The 21,474-nt window shown below is 39.9% G+C and overlaps 2 protein-coding genes and 1 long non-coding RNA gene across 4 annotated transcripts; 2 read left to right on the top strand and 1 right to left on the bottom strand.

The window, feature by feature from the left end:
- Nucleotides 1–1,703: 1,703 nt before the first annotated feature.
- cfap91 (cilia and flagella associated protein 91) lies at nucleotides 1,704–7,719 on the top strand. 2 transcript variants are annotated; one of them, XM_037790400.1, is made up of 17 exons: nucleotides 1,704–1,873; nucleotides 2,794–2,870; nucleotides 3,519–3,676; nucleotides 3,798–3,878; nucleotides 4,058–4,114; nucleotides 4,216–4,394; nucleotides 4,628–4,805; nucleotides 5,166–5,323; nucleotides 5,444–5,542; nucleotides 5,726–5,865; nucleotides 5,931–6,044; nucleotides 6,139–6,210; nucleotides 6,346–6,492; nucleotides 6,574–6,795; nucleotides 6,898–7,046; nucleotides 7,144–7,235; nucleotides 7,428–7,719. In XM_037790400.1, the coding sequence occupies exons 1-17, from the start codon at nucleotides 1,786–1,788 to the stop codon at nucleotides 7,547–7,549; spliced, it is 2,133 nt and encodes a 710-aa protein (XP_037646328.1). In that variant the 5' UTR covers nucleotides 1,704–1,785; the 3' UTR covers nucleotides 7,550–7,719. The 2 variants fall into 2 exon arrangements, with proteins under 2 accessions (XP_037646328.1, XP_037646327.1); XM_037790399.1 differs by having other exon boundaries at nucleotides 5,444–5,608.
- A 1,784-nt stretch (nucleotides 7,720–9,503) lies between these two features.
- nr1i2 (nuclear receptor subfamily 1, group I, member 2) lies at nucleotides 9,504–19,611 on the top strand. Its single transcript, XM_037790401.1, has 9 exons — nucleotides 9,504–10,032; nucleotides 11,643–11,847; nucleotides 15,036–15,166; nucleotides 15,361–15,524; nucleotides 15,597–15,829; nucleotides 15,918–16,063; nucleotides 18,401–18,517; nucleotides 18,691–18,796; nucleotides 18,879–19,611. The coding sequence occupies exons 2-9, from the start codon at nucleotides 11,648–11,650 to the stop codon at nucleotides 19,033–19,035; spliced, it is 1,254 nt and encodes a 417-aa protein (XP_037646329.1). The 5' UTR covers nucleotides 9,504–10,032; nucleotides 11,643–11,647; the 3' UTR covers nucleotides 19,036–19,611.
- LOC119500591 lies at nucleotides 10,884–14,620 on the bottom strand. The gene is made up of 3 exons (XR_005209643.1): nucleotides 14,486–14,620; nucleotides 14,404–14,405; nucleotides 10,884–10,897 (listed from the first exon to the last, which is right to left on the bottom strand). It is a non-coding gene; the product is annotated as an uncharacterized LOC119500591 (long non-coding RNA).
- Nucleotides 19,612–21,474: the final 1,863 nt, after the last annotated feature.

Below are 21,474 nucleotides of genomic sequence, written 5' to 3'. Positions count from 1 at the left end.
TAGGATTATGAGTCTAATTGCATTCTAATAGAGTAAAGTTTCATAATCATCTCTAAAAGGTGTTTTTTTTGTTTTTTTAACTCTATTCTTTATTTTTATTATTATTATTATTATTTATTCATTTTCTTAATTTTATTTCAATTTTGAATGTTGAAGTTGTTTTCTCTAGTGTACTTAATGAGTTTGTCTATAAGGTCATCTACTTAAAAATTGGTTTATAAACGATTGTAATTACGAACTTAAAATTGCATATATGAAAACAACCTTGAAAAAAGGCAAAAAATAAAGTATAAAAAAATAAAAAAGTAAGGCAAGTTGCGAAGGGGGCGGAACCATATATGGGAGGAACCGAGGGGGGAACCATAGAGAGGAGGCACCGCTGTTTCCGGAAGTAGACGTACATCTTCCCCACTGTGAGTTCTCGTTTGAAGAGGAGGAGATGGAGGAGGAGCCCAGTTAGTGTTGAGCTGTTTCTTTTTTTTATTTCTTTTTTTTTATTTTCTTCCTTTTCCTCATAACAAAATAAAATAAAATGAAATATTTACAAAACAAAATGGAGAGAAAAAGAAATTAAAGAAAGAATAAAAAAAATTAAAAATATAAAAAAAGAAACAAATAAAGAAACAAATAAAGAAACAAATACAGAAAGAAAACTTAACTGGGCAAGATTGGCCTTTTTTATTTTACTTATCTTATCTTATTTACTCATTTTACTAAATGTATCTTACTTAATTGTTATTCTATTAGGCACTGTTGCTAGAAATAATACTTTTTTTTATTTTATACACTTGAACTTGTTGTAATTTTGTTGTATTTTTAATAAAGATCTATCTTATCTTATTTTATCTTAAGATCGATATCATGTGACTGTGTGTGTGCGCTTGGGAGGGGTGGGGGGAGGCTGGCTGTCAGTCAGGGTGCAAATCAAATTAAGGCAAGATTAAAAAATACAGGATAAAATAAAGTAAAATAAATATAAATAGAATAAGATTAAATAAAGTAAAATAAATATAAATAGAATAAGATAAGATAAAATAAAGTAAAATAAAAATAAATAGAATAAGATAAGATAAAATAAAGTAAAATAAATATAAATAGAATAAGATAAGATAAAATAAAGTAAAACAAATATAAATAGAATAAGATAAAATAAAGTAAAATAAATATAAATAAAATAAGATAAGATAAAATAAAGTAAAATAAAAATAAATAGAATAAGATAAGATAAAATAAAGTAAAATAAATATAAATAGAATAAGATAAAATAAAGTAAAATAAATATAAATAGAATAAGATAAGATAAAATAAAGTAAAACAAATATAAATAGAATAAGATAAAATAAAGTAAAATAAATATAAATAAAATAAGATAAGATAAAATAAAGTAAAATAAAAATAAATAGAATAAGATAAGATAAAATAAAGTAAAATAAATATAAATAGAATAAGATAAAATAAAGTAAAATAAATATAAATAGAATAAGATAAGATAAAATAAAGTAAAATAAATATAAATGATGTTTTAAAAGAAATGATGGATAAAAAAGGATAATGTGGTTGTATGTGGTGTGTGGACTGTAACTGGAGTTAAATGTAATCATGGGTTAATAGTAGTGGTGGTGGTGGAGAGAATGGCTTTTAAAAACTACGTTACCCATGAGCCACCGCGGCTAAAACGCTTATTGTACCGTCTCCATGGTTACATTGCTGAATAACAGCAGTGTTACCTGACATCTGGGAGCGAAATTCGTTGGAAAAACAGGTTTTTTTAATTGAAATAAGACAATGAACGTATCTGTCAGCCGCACAAATAACAAGAGAAGTTATGTTAACAGAGCTGTTAGGCGTGAAAGAGTTTATGACCACTTGTATGGTGAGTAAATGTAACTAAACGACTATTAACAAAATTGCACAAGGGGAAAATGATATTGCACAGTGAGAATGAATGTTATGAAAGTTATGCAACATATCTTGTATTTTATAATGAAAATAAATAATAATATAACAGTGACATAAGCAGATATGTAAAGTTACCTATTGGGATTCTGAATGCAGGACTTGAAATAAGTAGTTTTACATGTTGTATTGCTACTTTTAAGGATCTTAATAGTGTTTCTACCTACTGGTATGTTGAGAAGAGGATGTAGACATGTAACAGAGCCATTATAAACAGGCTTTAACACCAAACTCAACAGCTTTGGCTATCAAAAGTAATTAGTAATTATCAAAATAAGTATTAATTATATTGAATAATATGATTTCATGTATTTTAAATCATACTCGGGGCACCACTATTTGAAACAAAGATAAAATGATAACCAATTAATGTAGTCCCATAAAATAAGTCTCATAAAATACATTTTCATATCAATAGCTAGTAACAGTTGAAGGATTTTGTAGTACTTTGACACAGATGAGGTTGGCATTATTCACTTTTAAGATAAGATTAGATATTCCTTTATTAGTCGTGCAGTGGGGGAATTTGCTGTGTAAAGCAGCAAAGGGGATATAGTGCAAAAACCAGATGCATCAGCTAACACAGGAAAAAAAAAGAGCTAAACCAAGTGTAACAAAATATGAACCATTTAAATAGAAGGAAGTATAAAATAGGAGCAGTATATACAGTATTGACAATAAACAGACTATTAACAAAATTGCAGAAGTGGAAAATGATACTGCACAGTGAGAATGAATGAATGAAATTCCACCTGAAAATAAACAGGTTATTGTCATTTGACATTTAGCTAACTCCTTTGGTTGACATTAACTGGGCTGTTTTTCTTTTGCCAACAGATCCAGTTTACACAGTGTCATCGGAGATAGACCATGCCAGGTCCAGCTTCAAGGCCTATGCGTCTAAGGACCGAGTCGTAAGTTGCGTTGATATTTGTCCTACAGCAACATATTGGTTGTGTTGCCAACATTAAAGATAGTTTATATCATCAGATAACAATCAGGTTAAGCCCCAGGAAGGTGCTGTAACTCTTATTAGTTTACCCAAGTACTAAGTCAAAGCAACAGTCATTTTGGCCTAACAAGACATGCTGGGTTAAACTGTATTGTTATTACGCCTATCTTATCAGGTTTTGAAAACCTATAGGTTTTGTGTTGTTTAAGTTGTGTTGCTTATAGATTGAATATAGTATAATATAGAGATTAAATGACAAGGTGTTGTCTTCAGTTGTTTACAGTATTAGGTAAAGCCATCTAGAAAAGTCAACATGTTATTTCCAGAATAGTGCTGACCCATTTTTTTAAGCTGACAAATACATTTATTAGATAAGAGCACATCGTAAGTTTGTGCTGTATATTATTAAAATAACTGAATATATTTTATATCACACTACGAACACTGAGCGTAACTCAGAAGCAAGACATAATTTACCCGTTTTCTGTTTACCTCTCTATGACCCATGGCCAATATTATTTCTCAGTTGTTACTGTTTACACATAAAAAAAAAGAAACCGACTGAATGTGAAATGCACTAGTTGACTGTATTTCTGTCTGTTTTTATCAGAGGAGAGTGCCTGAGTTTGGGTCTATGTTCAGTAACCTGCCCCACCACCCACGGTATACCCTTCAGCTGGACCCTGCAGACCCAGTACCGGCCTCTATTGATCGTCGCTGGCGAGGCCACACAGAACAGCGCAAAGAGGCACTACAGCAGCTGGCTGGGTAACACAAACAGACACCATTTTAATGAGCAGCAGCAGTTACTGAGTTGTATTAATTCATGGTTAGCTATGATACTCATTACTTATATAAACTGTGCCCCATGGCATTATCTTCTCAATAGGGTTATTCCAAATGCTCAGTCATGGCTGAAAACGGAGGAGTGCGATGTCACTGGAGCTGATCGCTGGAAATACTTTAAACGGTTTGATCAGCCTGTCAACACTCTGGAATACAATCATACTAACTTCATCGTGCAGCAGTTACCTCAACCTGATATTATGACAGTTTACGATAAGTTTAAGATGACTCCTGTGCTGCCACAGTTTCCACATTAAATATTGACATAGTGTCTGACGTGGTGTTCCATTCTGTTTCCTTTAGCCCCATGATACCCTTTGCACAGCAGGTCCCCACGGATGTGATTTTTGCGTTGCCTAAGTAAGTTCAATGGCTCATCTCGCTTCTTTATTTTCCATTTCACAATTTCTGTTGTGCCTTTTTGCTGGTAGAGGGTGCATCCTCTCATTCTGTCTCATCAGAGAAGGCTTTGTATCTACTGGTGGAAAGAATGCTAAGCAACAGCCCACCCACTTCACAGTGGGGGTCCAGACTGACTACAGGGAAAGTGAAACACAGACAGACCCGTACAGTCCTGAGTATAGGGTACGACCTGGTACAACTCCCTCAGAACTCCTGCAACTGGCAGCTTTGTCTTGGGGTATGTGATCAGCTGTTCAGAACTTCACCAGTTCTAGGCTATAATGTATAATTACCTTGTTAAAACCATACATCTCCAGCCTTCCCACTGGTTCTCTCAGCTGAATAGTCTACCTCTACCTACCAGCTTAAAAGTCTGCTTGTACCTTTAGTGTCTTATAATTAGCTTACCAATGCTTCTCATCTTGCCCTCTGCAAATTACATTTCAACCCTCAAATGACAATTTCCCTCAGGTCGTGGTCTGCCTGCAGGCCTGGCAGAAGTGGAAATGATACAGCGGGCACGTGCCAAGCGAGCTTGGGAGGCCACCCTTCCTCCATTAGGTGACCTTAGTCAGCTGGACAAAAGGAGACGAATGATGGAGGAGATGGATGTCAAGGAGTGGGCTTTCAGAGAAGGAGAAATCCAGAAGTGAGTGGTGCTGCACCTCAAACACTATTATTTAACTTTTAATCCTTAACTGGAAAAGGCATAAATAGAGAAGCAAACCACTACTCACTTAAAATGTTGTTAGCAGTGTTTGGCACAGATTTGAGCCACCTGTTAGCATGTCATGCTATCTGACAAGTTATTCCATTGTGAAGGGAGTTTCTCTCATCAAAATGCCACAAACATAAACTACTTGGGCCTACTATATGTCTAACCAAGAACAATATGTAGCCTTATTAAGCAATCTTGGTGAACCCCTCCTCCCCCTTGATGTACCTGCTGTCTTTACCATGCAAAGCCTGCCCTTCTACAATGCTCTCTGTTTCTGTGGGTGGTGGCCAGGTTGCAAGAGGCTCGTCTTGCCGTGCTGAAGGACCTCTTGAGGCAGAGAGATGAAGCCCAGAAAGAAGTCAGAAATGAGAGACTCAACGACTTATATTCCAAGCACCAAAAAGACAAAGAGACCAAGCTACACAAGATTGACAATGACTACACCAGGTGTAAGACAACCGCCACGTCTGCTCTGACTGAATATCCTGACCATAAATGTATTATGCAAGGCTTCATTTCATTCCTTCTCATCTATCTCTTCTTTTTTTTCATTGTTGTTTTGTCCGTAGCGCTGAGAAAACTGGAAGCTAAGAGAAGAAATATGGAGGGGAAGCTAGAGCGATTTGGCGGTGTCAAAGACCAGACACTTGGCCCTCGGAGCCTCAGGGGTACATTCACCAACAGGAACACCTGCAACGATGAGTTTAAAAGCCACTACTTAGACACATATGAAGGTCTGAATCTAAACGTTTTTGGACAAGTAGAATTGAGTGGATCATTTCCATACTAGCATCAGAGACGACAATATCCCTTTATTGTTATGGTAATTTACGACTTTTTTTCAATAATAGGTTTGCTAGAGCTGGAGGCAGGACTCTCTGCCTCAGTCCTCAAGCCAGGGGTGAAAAGACCTCAACCCAGAGGCAGCATCAGCAAGAATGTGATCAAACCCACTGTGAACAAAGCAGTGGAACTGATGCAGAAATACAAGGTAAAGCAGGAAAAATGTTCACTTAAGTTCTACAGACACATGAATTACCAATTGTGGTTCCACAGGCCCTGACCGAGGAGGAGAACAAGCAAGTGGCCGAGAAGTCTTTGCGTTTTCTTGTCAAGAGGGAGAAGCCTGTTCCTCGTCCTGTAACTCCCAGAGTGGAGGAGCCACCAGAGGTCAGCTAATGTCTCTGACTTTAAGTGATGCTGACCTTGGTCATCCTACATGTTTCACTTTTTAATGTTAATTAACGTATATGTCCCTCATTAGGGGGATGAGGAGATAGAGCTCGCAGTCATCACCTTGCAGAAACTACTGAGAGGAAGAAGTATCCAATACGAGGTATGTCTGCATGCAGGTGTGTGTGCGACGCATTTGCCTGCATGTCTGTGACTATTTTTATGCCTACAGAAATGTTTGCAAGTGTTTCAAGTTGTAAGGACGTCTCTATTCACTTCTGTCTGTATTGTTGTACAGATGTTTAAGGGCAAGGAGGACCACCTGGACCTCATTCGTGGGCTAAGGACTGTCCACGCCCTGCAGGGGGAGGAGCAGGAGCTACAGAAAGCTGACAAATTGCTCGTAATGGCCCTTAAAAAACAGAGAGACAACCATAGACACAAGGTGAAGTACACAGACACATTCCCATACAAACATTTACAAACTCTAAAACAATCTCATCGTGCCTTCTCTCTCCCCTCCCAGGTTTCTCAAGAGGAGGCTACTCATGCCAGAGTGGTAGGTACAGAGCTCGGACGCCTGTTTGACATTTTGTCCAAGGAGCTGGTTCATCTCCAGGAAGAGCGCAGGATCCACGCCTTTACACTACTGGCTGAGAGAGACCGTCGCATCCGAGAGGCTGAGGAGAGCGGGAAGAGACAGGGGGAGGAGCTCAGACGCAAAGAAGAGGATGAGATCTTCAGACAAGTGCGTACATTTGTCATTTTTTAGCTATGAGTGGAAAGGAGATAGTTATAAGAAAAATACGTTTTAATGCTTGGCGTGTGTGTCCTTAACACTGTGTCACAGGTGGTGCAGGTCCACCAGGAAACTGTGGATTTGTATTTGGAGGACATCATCCTAGGGACCTTGGAACAGACAGCCGACCAGCAGGCCAGAGAGGAGATCCACAGGAGGGCAAAGGAGGTCAACGACGTTGCTTACGCCATGGAGGAAAGGTAATGAATACCTCAGCATGTCTGCTAATGTTTTGTATTCAGATATTTACAGTAAACACAACGATAATAAACAAAACTAATTTGTGTGTGTGAGTAGCCGAAACAATCTTCAGTCGGAGGAGATTGTGTCAGAGTTGGTGTACAGTTTCCTTATCCCCGAGGTCGAGAAGATCACCGTCAGACAAAGAGGTTTGGGAGATTTTTTTCTGCTTTTTTCCTGCTTCCACTGAATTCACACATTATCACGACATGACATGAGAGTTGACAACATTTGTAACCACAATTAGAAATGCATGAAAAGACCACATGTCTTAAAGTTTGATAAAGTTAAAGAGCAGATGCTTTGCTCGCTGGTCTAACCTTGTGATTTCTCTCTCCCAGTGCACCAGAGGCAGCATAGACACCTGAAGGCAGCTCGGAGCATCATTCAGGGGCCTGCTGAGCATTATGGGATCCCTCCTAGTATTCAAGGGGCGTCGCAATTGACCTGTCCCTCTGAATGAGCCTCCAACCGAGTCCTCAAGGAGATGTTCAGCCAAGTGGAGCAGGAGAAGGGGAAGGAAACAGAGCACACTCAAACTGAGTAAAGAGAGGACTAAACATATGAGGACTAAACATACAAAAATAAGTGTTCTGTGTTCTCATTCATATTATTAAAGTTTCATAATCATCATTGTGGGTTTATTGGTTGATTATAACCTTTTTATTATCACTACTTTTATCTAGAATGTACAGTATATTCCCACCTTTTTCTGACAGGGTCCAAGTACAAGCTCCATTTCCATCTGGGGACGCAGTTGGGCTGCTGTGGGAGTATGGAGTCCCTGATAGGGCCCTGGACTAAGGCAGGTATAGATATTTGTTGAGTCAGAGCTGGTGTCAGGGGACCCAGTTCTTATTGGTGCCCCTGCACTCCTTCTTCATATTTTATATGATTAAAGGTTAGTCAGGTTAACCTATTAAACCTGCAGTAGGCAGAATATTTTTGGCATCATTGGGCAAAAATTCCATAATAACCTTTCAGCATATTGTAATTCAAGTGTTCTGAGAGATAACTAGACTTCTGCACCTCCTCATGGCTCTGTTTTCAGGTTTTAAAAAATCTAGCCCGTGACGGGAGACTTTGGCCAATCACAAGTCATTTCTGAGAGAGAGCGTTCCTATTGAGCGTTTCTATTGGCTGTGCTCCAGCTGGTGGGCGGTGCTTGGTATTTCCTCAACTGATCTCAACATAGCTGCCGGGTCACAGACTTTCTTATTTTACAGCTAAACGGTACACTACAAGATGTTTCTGAAAACATTTGAGGCGACAAATAGGCATTACAGTAACAGAATATTGATTCATATTCAATCAGCGCTGCTTAGTTTGACCGTTTGATCAGAGTTTGCGAGTGATTGACAGCTGCTCAGAGACGACAAGACTCCAGATCGGCTCTGATTGGTTGTTTTCCTCCGGTCTGTGAAATCTTGCAGATGCCAATAGGAGCACCGGAGGACACAGAGGAACATGATGTTTTTCAGATTACCTGACTCATGCACTACTGTCAGCATATAGTGACCGTTTTATAAAAATGTACTTTTTAAAATCATATTTGCTCAATTTCTACCCACTGCTGCTTTAAGGAAATGTTTGATCAGAGTTCAAATATGAAGGAATATTATGTGTTACAATGTGTGCTTTTACTTTGGAAGGGACTTTCCGTTTAGTTTTCTCCAAAACTATATCAGAATGAATTGTGTATATTTTTTTATATTACAGTTTAACTGTTGTATCATAATTTCATGAAAACTGAGAAACATTTGGTAATTTCCTATGCATTTAAATGCCCATTTACAGTGGATAATCTATATGTGTATGTTTGTATATATATATGTGTGTATGTGACTCATGCATATATATGTGTGTATATATATATATTTATGTATATATATGTGTATGTTTGTATATATATATGTGTGTATGTGACTCATGCATATATATGTGTGTATATATATATTTATGTATATATATGTGTATGTTTGTATATATATATGTGTGTATGTGACTCATGCATATATATGTGTGTATATATATATTTATGTATATATATGTGTATGTTTGTATATATATATGTGTGTATGTGACTCATGCATATATATGTGTGTATATATATATATTTATGTATATATATGTGTATATATATATATATATGTTTGTATATATATGTATATATATATATATATGTGTGTGTGTGTGTGTGTGTGTGTGTATATGTATATATTTTTATATGTATATATTTGTATGTGTATTTCATTTTTCAAAGATATATCACATTTTCAAGAACCTATTTAATGAAATGATGTAATGTGCTATCGTTTCATTAGGTATTTGAACGCCTCATCTTTCTGACCACGCCCAGCACCGGTACCGTAATTTCATGAATAGACAGGCATCAAAAATCCAAACTGCGTCTTTACCGTGTTTGTGCTCAGTTGACCACCGTGAAGCAGTCTGCCGCAACAGATAAGATCAGTTGGCCTACAGATACAGACAGACAAATAACTGCAGAACACAATACAAAACAGTATCGGAAACCTGCTCAATCAGATTCACTTGTAGCATTACTTTGGGGACTTTGAGGGGTGCGTAATGGGCGATGCGTAATTTGGCGACGCACCAGGAGCGGTCAATGCGCCCCGGTGCCTCTATCTCCCCTGCAGCCCTGCTTGGCGACGGGCCCGTCCTCTTGGCTGCAGACAGACAGGAATACTTGTAGCGACGTGCCCGGTAGGATCAACACATCAAACAAACAACTGGAAGAGCTGGTGCCATACTCGCTCTCACCTGTTGAGTGTACAGTATGTGTAAACCCCAAATCCACAGGGATTAACCGCTGGAAGTGGACTACAGACAGCTGTTTTGACATCTGGAATCACCTGATCAGTGGGTGGAATGATCTGGATGAGTGTTTGATTAAAACTCGACCTTTAAGCAGGCGAAAGAGAGGTAGGAGAAGTGTTATCCAATGATCAAAAGGTTGACAGAGAGTCTTTTACATGTTTATTTTTACTTATTGAAAATGTCAATTTGCTGTGTCAGATAGTTATTGCTGCAAAAATTGTTTTTGCAAACTATTTATTGTGATTTATCCGGGATCCAATCACTGTCATTAACACGGCTGTGTAAACGAAAGTAATGGTTCATTGGTCTGGTTGTGCGCAGTTTAAAGACACATCACACTGGGTTAAGTCATACAGTATAGGCTACATTAAATACACATTATAACTGTAGTTTCAAAATAATAAGTGCAGTATAGAGGATTAATGATTTATAATAATAATAGATTTTTATTTATATAGCACTTTTCAAGAGACTCAAAGACACTTTACACAGCTAAAATGATCATAAAACAGTATACACTGTTTATTGACACTGACAACAGGCTACATGTCTGAGACTTCAGGTCTGTCTCAGTTAAATTGCATTCATTGGCCTGCATATTTACAATTATAATAAACTATTAATCAAAATAATAACCCATTTGCACTGCTGCAATTTCCAAACACTTCAGAGCAGTTGTATTATTTGAAGCTCTTTGATGGAGTTTGAAATGGTTCCCCATCATAAAGGCACTTTTTCTTCAGTTGCTTAAGTACAGTTTCTGAAACAGTTACTAAAAAGCAAGTACAATCATCAGATTAATTCAATTACAATTTATTTATGCAGCAGCTTGTCACCCAGATCAACAGATATTACAAGATACATACTTGTACTTAATCTTTTGATTGAGATATACTTAAGAAATGTATAATTAAGTATTTTTTTTTTGCCATATGGGCTTACAGAAAGGTATACTTGGCTTGTAGTTTTGCTCACTTTTTGATAGAGTTGCCTATTAAACTGTGTGAACACTCATACAAGTAGAACTACACCTCAGATCTTTTGCAAAATGAATCACTTCATTCAAAATATTAACCCATTTGTCATACCTAGCCTACTTAGCCTATCTGATTTCAGTCTGAACAGCTGAGCAGTGTGACATATCAAGCATAGCAAAATAATATTAGAAGTAATAAGAGTCTTAAGAGCTGTTGAAAGCTGAGCACTGTTCACTGTACTGCTGCAAATGCCCAAACACGTCAGAGCAGTTAGTTGTATTATTTGAAGCTCTTTTGATGGAGTTTGAAATGGTTCCCCGCTGTGACCGTTTAGCCTCAGGGAATGGATTACATTAAAAGACTTTTAATAGACTTAAACATCTCAACTGAGCCTTCATTCATACGCAGTTATGCGTCACTGCACCTTGATTCAAAGATATGATAGAAGGAAAAGATTCTGCACCCATTTTGAATGTATTCAGCCCAAATATTGTTGTCCTATCCTTATTATATTTGAAGGTAAGAGCATCACATTATTGCAGATCATATGTCTTCTGTAAATGAGTTGTGATATGGTATGCAATTGCTTTGCAGGGACTAGTAAGCTTGATCTCACAGTGTTGTTTTTTCTTGTGGTTGTCAGCACTAACACCTCAACTTCCCCACAAACCATGCCGTTTCCTCCAAAAACAATGAATTAAGTAATCGACTCCAGAATTCTCTAATCATCCTCACAAGTGAGAATGAGCGGAGAGGACACTGGAGTGCAGAGCATCCGAGAAGCACTCGCAAGGCACGATGAGGAGGACGAGGACGAGGACGAGGAAGGACAGACGTCAGAGGATGAGGATGAGGAGCCCAGAGCCTGCGGTGTGTGTGGAGATCTGGCCAAGGGTTACCACTTCAATGCCTTGACGTGTGAAGGCTGCAAGGGCTTCTTCAGGTGAGGTTGTTTGACCCGCTCCTTTTTGTCTATCACACACTTGCTTCATGATCTTCACTTTGCTTAAATATAACCACGTAGACTTGAAACCAAGAAACACACTTTTCTTCAGTTGCTTAAGTACAATTTCTGAAACAGTTACTAAAAAGCAAGTACAATCATCAGATTAATGCAATAACAACTTATTTATGCAACAGCTTGTCACCCAGATCAACAGATATTACAAGTGAGATACTTGTACTTAAAGGGACTGTTTGTAAGAATCAGAAATTGGTTGTAACAGCGACACCTGTGGCCGTTAAGTCAACGAAAGTCAGCGTCCTGTTGCTCGCGCTCGCCCGTGCGCACGTGAATGTGAGCGAGCATCCATCAAAACAGTGAGGCGACACACGTCAGCTACGTCAGGTCTCTCCATGAATCATTACTGATCCTAGTGTTGGCTTTTCCTGCTTCAGCCTCCCGACCGCGGTCGGAGGAAACCGGGAAGACACCGGCACCCGGTCGGAGACGATAACGTTTGTCGCTGCGGAGCCCCGTCACTTCAAAAGACACGGGAAACCTCTGTTGGTCTGGAGGAGCTGCAGCAGTTATTTCTGCACAAACGTCCACTGAACATTCACTAGATATTCTCAGAGCTACGAAACTCTTCTGCAGTGTGTAATGTGCGCGCATGCACGTGAGGTGGAGCGAGCTGTTAGTGAAAGCAGGCAGGCAGGCAGGGGAGCAGAGGAGCAGAGTACAGCAGAGACTCCGGCCCTGGAGACCAAAGCTACGGTCTCTCCCGCGTCCTCCGACCGCGGCCAACACTGTTTAACAGACGGGCTTCACTAGATAGAACTTTGCGGTTTTGGTGTTTCCGTGTAGTTTGTGTTGGAGTCTGAGTTTGAACAGCGTCGCCACACGCAAGCACGCATGGGACACCGATCCGGATTGATTTATACGTGTAAGCAGTTACAAACATTCCCTTTAAAGAAGGGTACTTCATTCAGCTGTGAGTGTGACTACAAAAATGTCGTGGAAAAAGTCATAGTAAAGTATGTTGAAAAATGACATGAAAAAAAATGATAGTATAGTTAGACAGACATATTCTAAACAAATTAAATTACATAAACAGCAAAAACATTTGTGGAGACAATTGCTTGGACACATTTTTGAAAACCGGCCTCTCACTGCTATGCTGGCTTCCATTGTTGTTGTAAACAGGTGTGTTTTTTTTTATACATCCTGATTGAGGAGTTGGCAATAAAGCAATTCGGGTGTTCGGCCAGGTGTTGCATGTTTTGGCAAATTGGCCCATGGGTGTGGCATTTTGAATGGTAGTGGTTTGAGTGACTTTATGTCAGATTCTTGTGTTTTGAGTAGAGAACCATGTGCAGTGTGTCGCAAAAAGTTCCATGTTGAAATGCAAATTGGATGCAAAGCAGAAAATGTGAGTTTTGATGACTCCCTGAGTGTCAGTTTCAATAATTGTGCTTTATGTGCCATTTTAGTGTGTTAGCAATGGAAAAAATCAGTAATGATCATCTCCATGTTCACATTCCACCTCTGCACATGATGCTTTCTGTGATGTTATCATTAGGCTAGTTGGAGATGAACTGCGCCTGGAAAGTAGAAAAGATCATGCGATAGCAGCAGGGGGAGGAGACAAAAAGCTGCAGTCAAGTCAGACACTTGCTCACAAGTCACAGAAAAGTCACAGAAAAAGTGACTTCCTGTTAGATCCATCTGCAGGCTGCTTGTAGTTTTCAGACCACGTTGGGATTTATTTACATTTGTTTGTAAATACATGTGGAAATGTGCGTGTATCTGGCATTGGATTCTGTCCTTTATTATTTGTATGTCCGCCTTGTAAAGCACATAATGAGGACTCGTTTTGATAAGTGTTATTTATAGATAACCTCACAAGATCAACCACACAAGATATGTTTGTTAACAGATGAAACCTTCATTGCACAACATGAGACTAATACAATCTAGCGTTAAATACTACAATTACACAGAAAGTTTGGACTTTCTACAAAACGTGGAGTTTACTGGCAAAACTAAGAGCCAATCAGCTCTTTCATGAGGTGACAGCCAGGCTGTAGCTCAGTGGGTAGAGCGGGACGTCCTTTAACCACAAGGTTGGCGGTTTGATCCCTGGCTCCTACAGACTGCATGTCGAAGTGTCCTTAAGCGAGACACTAAAAAAAAAACAAGATGCTCCCCGGGCCCACTGCTCCTAAAATACTTAGGACGGGTTCAAGGTCAAATTTCGTATACCTGTATACTGTGACAAATAAAAGTTTCTTCTATAATACCCTGGGCTTGCAGTCAGTGGAGGCAACTGCGGCGCCTGGCTATAAAAACTGCGGCCCGTCTCAATCTTGTGAGGTTATCGGGATCAAGTCGGAAGCAAGTTGGACACAAATCTAACCGGCATGCATTGTGCGGCAATCGCCGGTGATCGATTCTGCACAGGCCTGGCTCATCTCGAACGAGCCTGATAACATGAGATAATGCCTCAGTTGCATAATTAAACATAAAATTTCAGAAAACTTGGAATACAAAAAAGACAACTGGGGAAGTTTTAGTTAAATGTTTACACTATTCACCTGTAGTGTCTTTCCTCAACTGAAGATGACATGAACATAGTTACTGTGTTGTATGTAGATAACAGTGCGTAGTTAGTTGCAAAAAGTGTGTTTTAGAATTTCAAAATCAGTGTAAAGCAGACAAAGTGCTCATGGTTCAGAATACATGGTCAATAGATGGGCTACATGAGTTAGTGGTTTCGAGAATTGTGCTACAAGTACCAGTTTTTGTGTCTTGGCAGTTGCAAAAAACTGTAAATCAGAGCTATAAAAAATGATTCTTCTTCTTCTGTTAAGTTTATAAAGGATTACGTTGGGCCATACATACACCGGCCAAACTATTTAATCATTAGTGTTGCCACCAGATTTTTCATTGACTCTCTTACTCAGATAAGGTACCAGTGTGATGTCATCATCTGATCAGGGTGAATGTGTTTTAATCCATAATCCCCTGTAGTCTGCTGGATTATTTCCTGGCTGGTGTGTTTTTGTCATATACATACATACATACATGGCACACTATAATACTATAATATAATGTGTGTTTTCATGTAATTTCTAACTTCAGATTGCTATTTGTAAACTGTTACTGAGTGGATTTTTAAATAAATTCAGACGTGCCATAAAGAGGTCAACGCAGCTCCGCTGTAGGTTCCTGAACAAGTGCCCTATAACCAAAAACAACCGACGGTCGTGTCAAGCCTGCCGTTTCCGTAAATGCCAGGCCATAGGCATGCGCCAAGAAAGTAAGTACAGCAACCGATCCTGTGTTATTTCAACACACACCTTTACTGTATATGTTTACATAAAAGTAACAGTAAGAATTATATGTGATGTGAGGAGTGTTGGTCATGTATTATTAAACGTACGTATATATTAATATGGCATTAGTGGTGTTTTTAACTCTATACATGCAGGTATTTTTGTTGTGTCCTTGTAGTGGTCATGTCTGAGAAGGAGGTATTGGAGAGGAGGGTCCGAAAGCAGACGAGGAAGAAGATTGACGCAACAATACAGCTTTCATCCCAACAGGAGGAAATGGTTCAGGAGCTACTCTGTGGCCACCGCAACTCCTTTGACTTTTACCGCTTCAGTGGCTTCAGGGTATGAATGACTGCCAGCAATTTTGAGGCGTCGTTTTTTGATGTTGTTTAAGTGACGCTTTCTTTTTTTCAGCCCATGGACAGAAATGTCCTTCCTGCGAGTGAGTGCGATCAGCCTGAAAGCTCCCTCTGTTCCCTCTCGCCCTCCTCCTCCTCCTCTTCCAGTCTCTCTGGTTCCTTTGAAAAACCAGAGAACCAAGAGGTCAGAAAAGGCAATGTTTTCACTGCTCTCCCACACGTGGCTGACCTCATGACTTACATGATTCAGGACGTCATTAGTTTCTCCAAAAGTCTCCGGGACTTCCGGTAAATGTGTCTTAATGCATATTCAGATATGTTTGTTTTTTTTATAACTGATGTCTATTTGTCATTCATATGTGTGTGTCTCTTACAGATCTCTAAACATGGGGGACCAAATTGCTCTGTTGAAGACAGCCACATTTGAAATTATGCAGATTCGCTTCAACATGGTGTTCAATGAAAAAACAGGCATCTGGGAATGCGGACATTTTAAATACTGCATAGACGACGCCGTACGATGTAAGACCACTTACACAAGCGTAAACCAAAGCATTCTTTTATTTAAAGGGAAAGGCTTGGCTGTTTCCACTGTGCATGGGGAAATGTACATATAGGGGTACATACACATTACAAATTACACTTTAAAATTTGCACAACAAAACGTTCTGTGCTTATTTTTTAAATATCGCCTTTGAGGGAAAATTGATCGTATTAAAACCTGCATATAATAATTGTATAAACTATAAAGCTATAAACACAACATTGGCGTATTGTCGGCCCGTAAAGTTGATATGGATCGTGTACAGTTACGCATAAACACATCTAGCCCACACTAAGCGTGTTTCTGTAAATCCACTCTCCTTTTAGCTCCGTTTTTGGTCTCCACCACCGACTCCTGAGGGAAATATCTGTCTCTTTAGCTGTTAAATACTCCTTTATGTTCACCAGCTAGTTGCTAACTGTGTCTGTCTGCTGTTTGGTGCTGAGCAGGTAGTGTACAGAGGGGTTTATCAAAGCTTTCTTGCTAAAAACAGCCGCCTGCTGCTGGAAATGACACCGATGAGAACCGCAAGACTCAACCAAAACAGTGCATTTTCGGGCTGCAAAACCAAAACAATGAGTTGAAAAACTAAAACACTTTGTAGAGTTTAGAGGAAGAACAATAATCTCACATACAAGTAGTCATTTGATCCATTGTAAATATGAAAATATGAATTATAGCAGCTTCAAGGAAAGAGGTGGAATCATATGGAGACTGAATCAAGTCTATAGTACCAACCCGTTCTCATCCCAACTCATCACATACCGACGCTTGGTCAGGACCCCTTGGTATCACTTTCTAACACTGGGTAGCCCCGCGCGTCCAACTATGACGCTCCACTACGGTCACGGTATACACATGATTTACATTGTGAATTCAAATAAAATCACTTGCTTTGGTTTAGGCAACTAAACCACTTAGTTAGATTTGGGAAAAAAACATCTTTCTTCTTCTTTAAACACACGTTCACTGAGCATTTAATATTGACGCATATGGGTTTATATTGTGATTAATTCAAAGCCCAGTGCGTCTCATACAGACGCTAAAGGGTGCCTTGTGCTTCGGTATCAGACGCCGAGGGACATGACAAAGCGTCGGTATTTGACAACCTGGGAATGAGAACAGGCTGACAGTACTGTACTTAATTAATACAAACTACATTCAGTAATGGTTAACTAGCATGGATTGGAAATACAAAAGCACTGGATGTCATTGGATAAAGTGAGACAGGATAGATAAGTGTTTTACAGCAGCACAGAGGTATGTACTGTATGTGAGGAATCTAGGTTAAAGTGACATTACGTTTGAAAGAAATCAAAAGAAAGGCCGCCTCAGAGTAGTGCAGTACATTTGATTAAAAACAACCAGCAATGCCTGCAAACGGACATTTCAATTCCAGCACGAGCTTTGCCAAAAAAAAAATTTTCTTGACCTGATGAAGTAGTTTACAGTAGTACTTTTTATTTGTCAGACAAATGTGTGTGCACTTCTCACCGCTCGTGTTCACAAAGGTGTAACATGACTCCAGAATGTTGTCAAACTGGTGCCGTCTGCTCCTTTTCTAAAGTTCAATTGCAAATCAGTTGGCGTCCATTCTTTATCTTCTAGCCTTGTACTCCCTCGGCTGGCAGGCAGTCTTGTACTGTACTAATACTGTTTGCATTGTCTCTCACAATGTTTATGGGATATTTACAGTAAGATAAGGAAATAATTTAGGCTACAAAGGATAGTATTCTGATCGGCCGGCTGGTGTCTGATAAAAATTCACATTAGGACAGTTCAAATAGGGTGCAAGGTGTGTTAAACTGTAAGCAACCATAGCAACAATGCTTATTCTCCATGCTATATTAGCAATGAACTCACAGGTTACTCTGCGATATCGAGATATGCATGTTTTTTCCTTTTTATTTTATTTTTTTTTGCCCATGACCAAAATGTTGCATCTCTAAAAAAAAAAAACTCTTTGAGTGTACCAAAATTCAACCTTGTTATGCCTCTGGGACAGTTGTGGCCGGAGGCATTATGCTTTCAGGTTGTCCGTCGATCCGTCCGCCCAGTCCATTCTCGTGAATGGGATGTCTCAGGAGCTTCTGGAGGGGATTTCTTCAAATTGGCAAAATATACCAAAATGAGTTGGAAAATATCAGCAAAACTGATATCGACAAAAATCCAATATCTTGCATCCTTAGTGGCCACCATGTTTTTACAAGATGATATCTCTGGTTCTACTGCTTGAATTGTGATCTTTTTTTTAATAAGTTCATTTCCATGTTTTCACTATTTCTATTACTGTCTTACCATCTCTGTCTTTGTAGCGGGTTTCCAGCCGCTCCTGCTGGATCCTCTGCTCAGATTTCACCACACACTACGCAAACTGGGCCTTCAGGAGGAAGAGTACGTTCTCATGCAAGCCATGTCCCTGTTTTCTCCAGGTATAGCAGCAGGTCTTCATCACTTCGTCACAGTCCTTGCTGATCAATCATTTACAAACCCTGTAAATATTTAAACACTGGAAACAGTGTGAATTTGTACACAGCAAAAAACGTTCTCAGGATCAGCTGGTTGCTTTGGATTAGCAGAGATTTGTGTTTATTTGATCCATCAGACCGTCCTGGTGTGGAGCAACACGCTGTGATTGACGAGCTTCATGAAAACTTGGCGCTGACACTAAAAACCTGGATTGACTGCAAGAGGACAGGACCAGCAAAACAGTGAGTGAAATACAAAAAGTGCACACTCTCTCTGAGACCCACCACAGACTGAACCTCCTCTGTTTCCTCTCTGTGCCTCCAGCTTGCTGTACCCCAAAGTGATGGCCTGTCTCACCGAGATGAGAACAATGACTGAGGAGTACAGCAAACAGGTTCTGCAGCTCCAGGACATCCAGCCAGACATTATCTCGCCTCTCATAATGGAGATAGTCAGTAAAAAACCCTGTACTGACTCCTAATACTGACATCTACTGTCCATGGACAGGACCAACTGAATGGGCTCATAAAGCAAAGTATTCTGTTTTTATTGTCGTACAAATGTGTCGAAATACAAAAAAAAAAAAAAAATGCATTTCCGTCATGTGAAAGCATAGACCGCACAAAATCCTGAACAGATGAAGATGATTGTAAAGCTCACTGTCTGAGTCCTGCTGAAATGTAAACTATCATCTGCTCTCTGCACACTACGCCAAAGACGCCACAAGCGAAGCAGCATTAGGTTTTAAGAAGTTTGTTTTGTTAAGTGGTTACAGTACGGGTGGATTATGGTGGATTTGATGTGCTATTTGTTTTGCTTACAGTAAGAACACACTGTGTGTCTACGAGTGAATGTTGACGAAAAGTTGTGAGGTTTCATGTTTGTCTAAATGTTACCCTCCGAATTGCCAGAGAAGTGTGTTTTCTCAGAGAATGTAAAGAGCTGCAGTTGCAATACAATCTTTCCGTTTCTACTTGTTACCTCAGGTTATTGTTTTGATGCCACCATGTGAAACCAAAAATGCTTTATTGTAAATAAAACTGCTCCTCAAGTTGAATGATGGATCATTAACAGCATAATAATACAAACACTGCCCCACTGTGGTCATACTAAGTCAAAGGACAACACTGTAAATGAGAGACTGCTGCAAACATCTGGGCTGGTGTGTATAAAACCTTTTAAAGAAATGGTCATAAGAATAGTCTTAACATTTGACCTATTAGTCAATAAGTAGAAGTTACAACACAGGGCACGACCTAAAAATGAGACATTCCCATAAAAAACATCCTGGTAAGTTTATATTTTTAGAATCATTTTTAATGTAATTTTGTGCAGACATTCATGGTGCCCAGAGGATGGAGCTTACTGATTTTGTTGTTCTCTTGTCATTTCCTCTAGTGCCACCATAAGGTTTATATTTGTAGTCTTGAAATGCAAATGTTATAGCATGTTAAGATGCAAAACTAAGATGGTGAATGTTGGAAAGTCTTTCATGTCTGCCTACATCCATAATGAATGGATACTATTAAGACAATGAGTAAATGTCTGTGCAAAGCAGTTTACGGCATCTCCCTATGTTTGTGTATTTAATGCAGACACCCCTTTTGCTGAGGTTAAAGGGGAACGTCATCTGAAAAAAGTGTTTCGGTGGAATTTCCTGTCTCTCTCTCGCCCTAATTCTGGTAGCCTTATATCCATTGCTTTAATGTCCAGAGTCTCCAGCTCCTCGCCCATTTGGTCACCTTAACCATGGTCCTTTGAGTCGGAGCTCTGGACACCCTAACAGAAATATGTGTGAGGATAAGCTTGGCCAAGCCTACTCCTGTGGACCTTATAATGTGCCTGAATCTACTTGCCTACACCCACCACTTGGAGCCAGAGCGGCTTGACAGTCTGTTAAAGGGCCCAGACTGAAGACAGCACCATCAGGCTTTGGGAGAGGAAGGGAGAGGCAAGCCCCCACCTGCTTAAAGGGACTGTTTGTAACTTCTTTCACGTATAAATCACCTGGGTCGGTGTCCCATGTGCGCTCGCGTGTGGCTACGCTGTTCAGACAAGACTCCAACACAAACTACATGGAAGCACCAAAACCACAAAGTGCTATCTAGTGAAGCCCGTCTGTTAAACAGTGTTGGCTGCGGTCGGAGGACGCGGGGGAGACCGTAGCTTTGGTCTCCAGGGCCGGAGTCTCTGCTGTACTCTGCTCCTCTGCCTTCCTGCTTGCCTTCACTTGCCTCACTCCACCTCACGTGCATGCGCGCACACTACACACTGCAGAAGACTTTGTAGCTCTGAGAATATCTAGTGAATGTACAGTGGACGTTTGTGCAGAAATAACTGCTGCAGCTCCTCCAGAACAACAGAGGTTTCCCGTGTCTTGTGAAGTGACGGGGCTCCGCAGCGAGAAACGTTATCGTCGCCGACCTGGTACCGGTGTCTTCCCTGTTCCCTCCGGCCGCAGTCGGGAGGCTGAGGCAGGAAAAGCCAGCACTAGGATCAGCATTGATTCATGGAGAGACCTTCGTCTGGTCAGCTAACATTACTGCCAAGCAGCTGAAACATAGAGTGATATTGTGGTTTTAGCTGACGTGTGTCGCCTCACTGTTTTGAGCGATGCTGGTTCATGTCTATTTAGAGCGAGCACAAGCACGAGCCCGACACTGACTTTCATTGACTTAACGGCCACAGGTGTCGCTGTTAACAAGCAATTCTGATTCTTACAAACAGTCCCTTTAAAAGACCATATAACAGATGCAACAGGCTGGCAGCACTGTGGCAGAGAGCAGCCTACCCGCTCTGGGACGGCAAGAGATGGATGAGAGAGGAGGAGTTCTGAGCATAGCTCCTCCTCCTCCTACTCGTCACAGAGCATTGGCTCCATTCAGTCCCTGTGAGAGGCTTTGGGCCTCCAAGTAGAGCT

This window comes from Sebastes umbrosus, chromosome 13 (genome assembly GCF_015220745.1).
Source record: "Sebastes umbrosus isolate fSebUmb1 chromosome 13, fSebUmb1.pri, whole genome shotgun sequence".
NCBI lineage: Eukaryota > Metazoa > Chordata > Actinopteri > Perciformes > Sebastidae > Sebastes > Sebastes umbrosus.
This window is presented reverse-complemented; position numbering and strand designations above follow the sequence as displayed.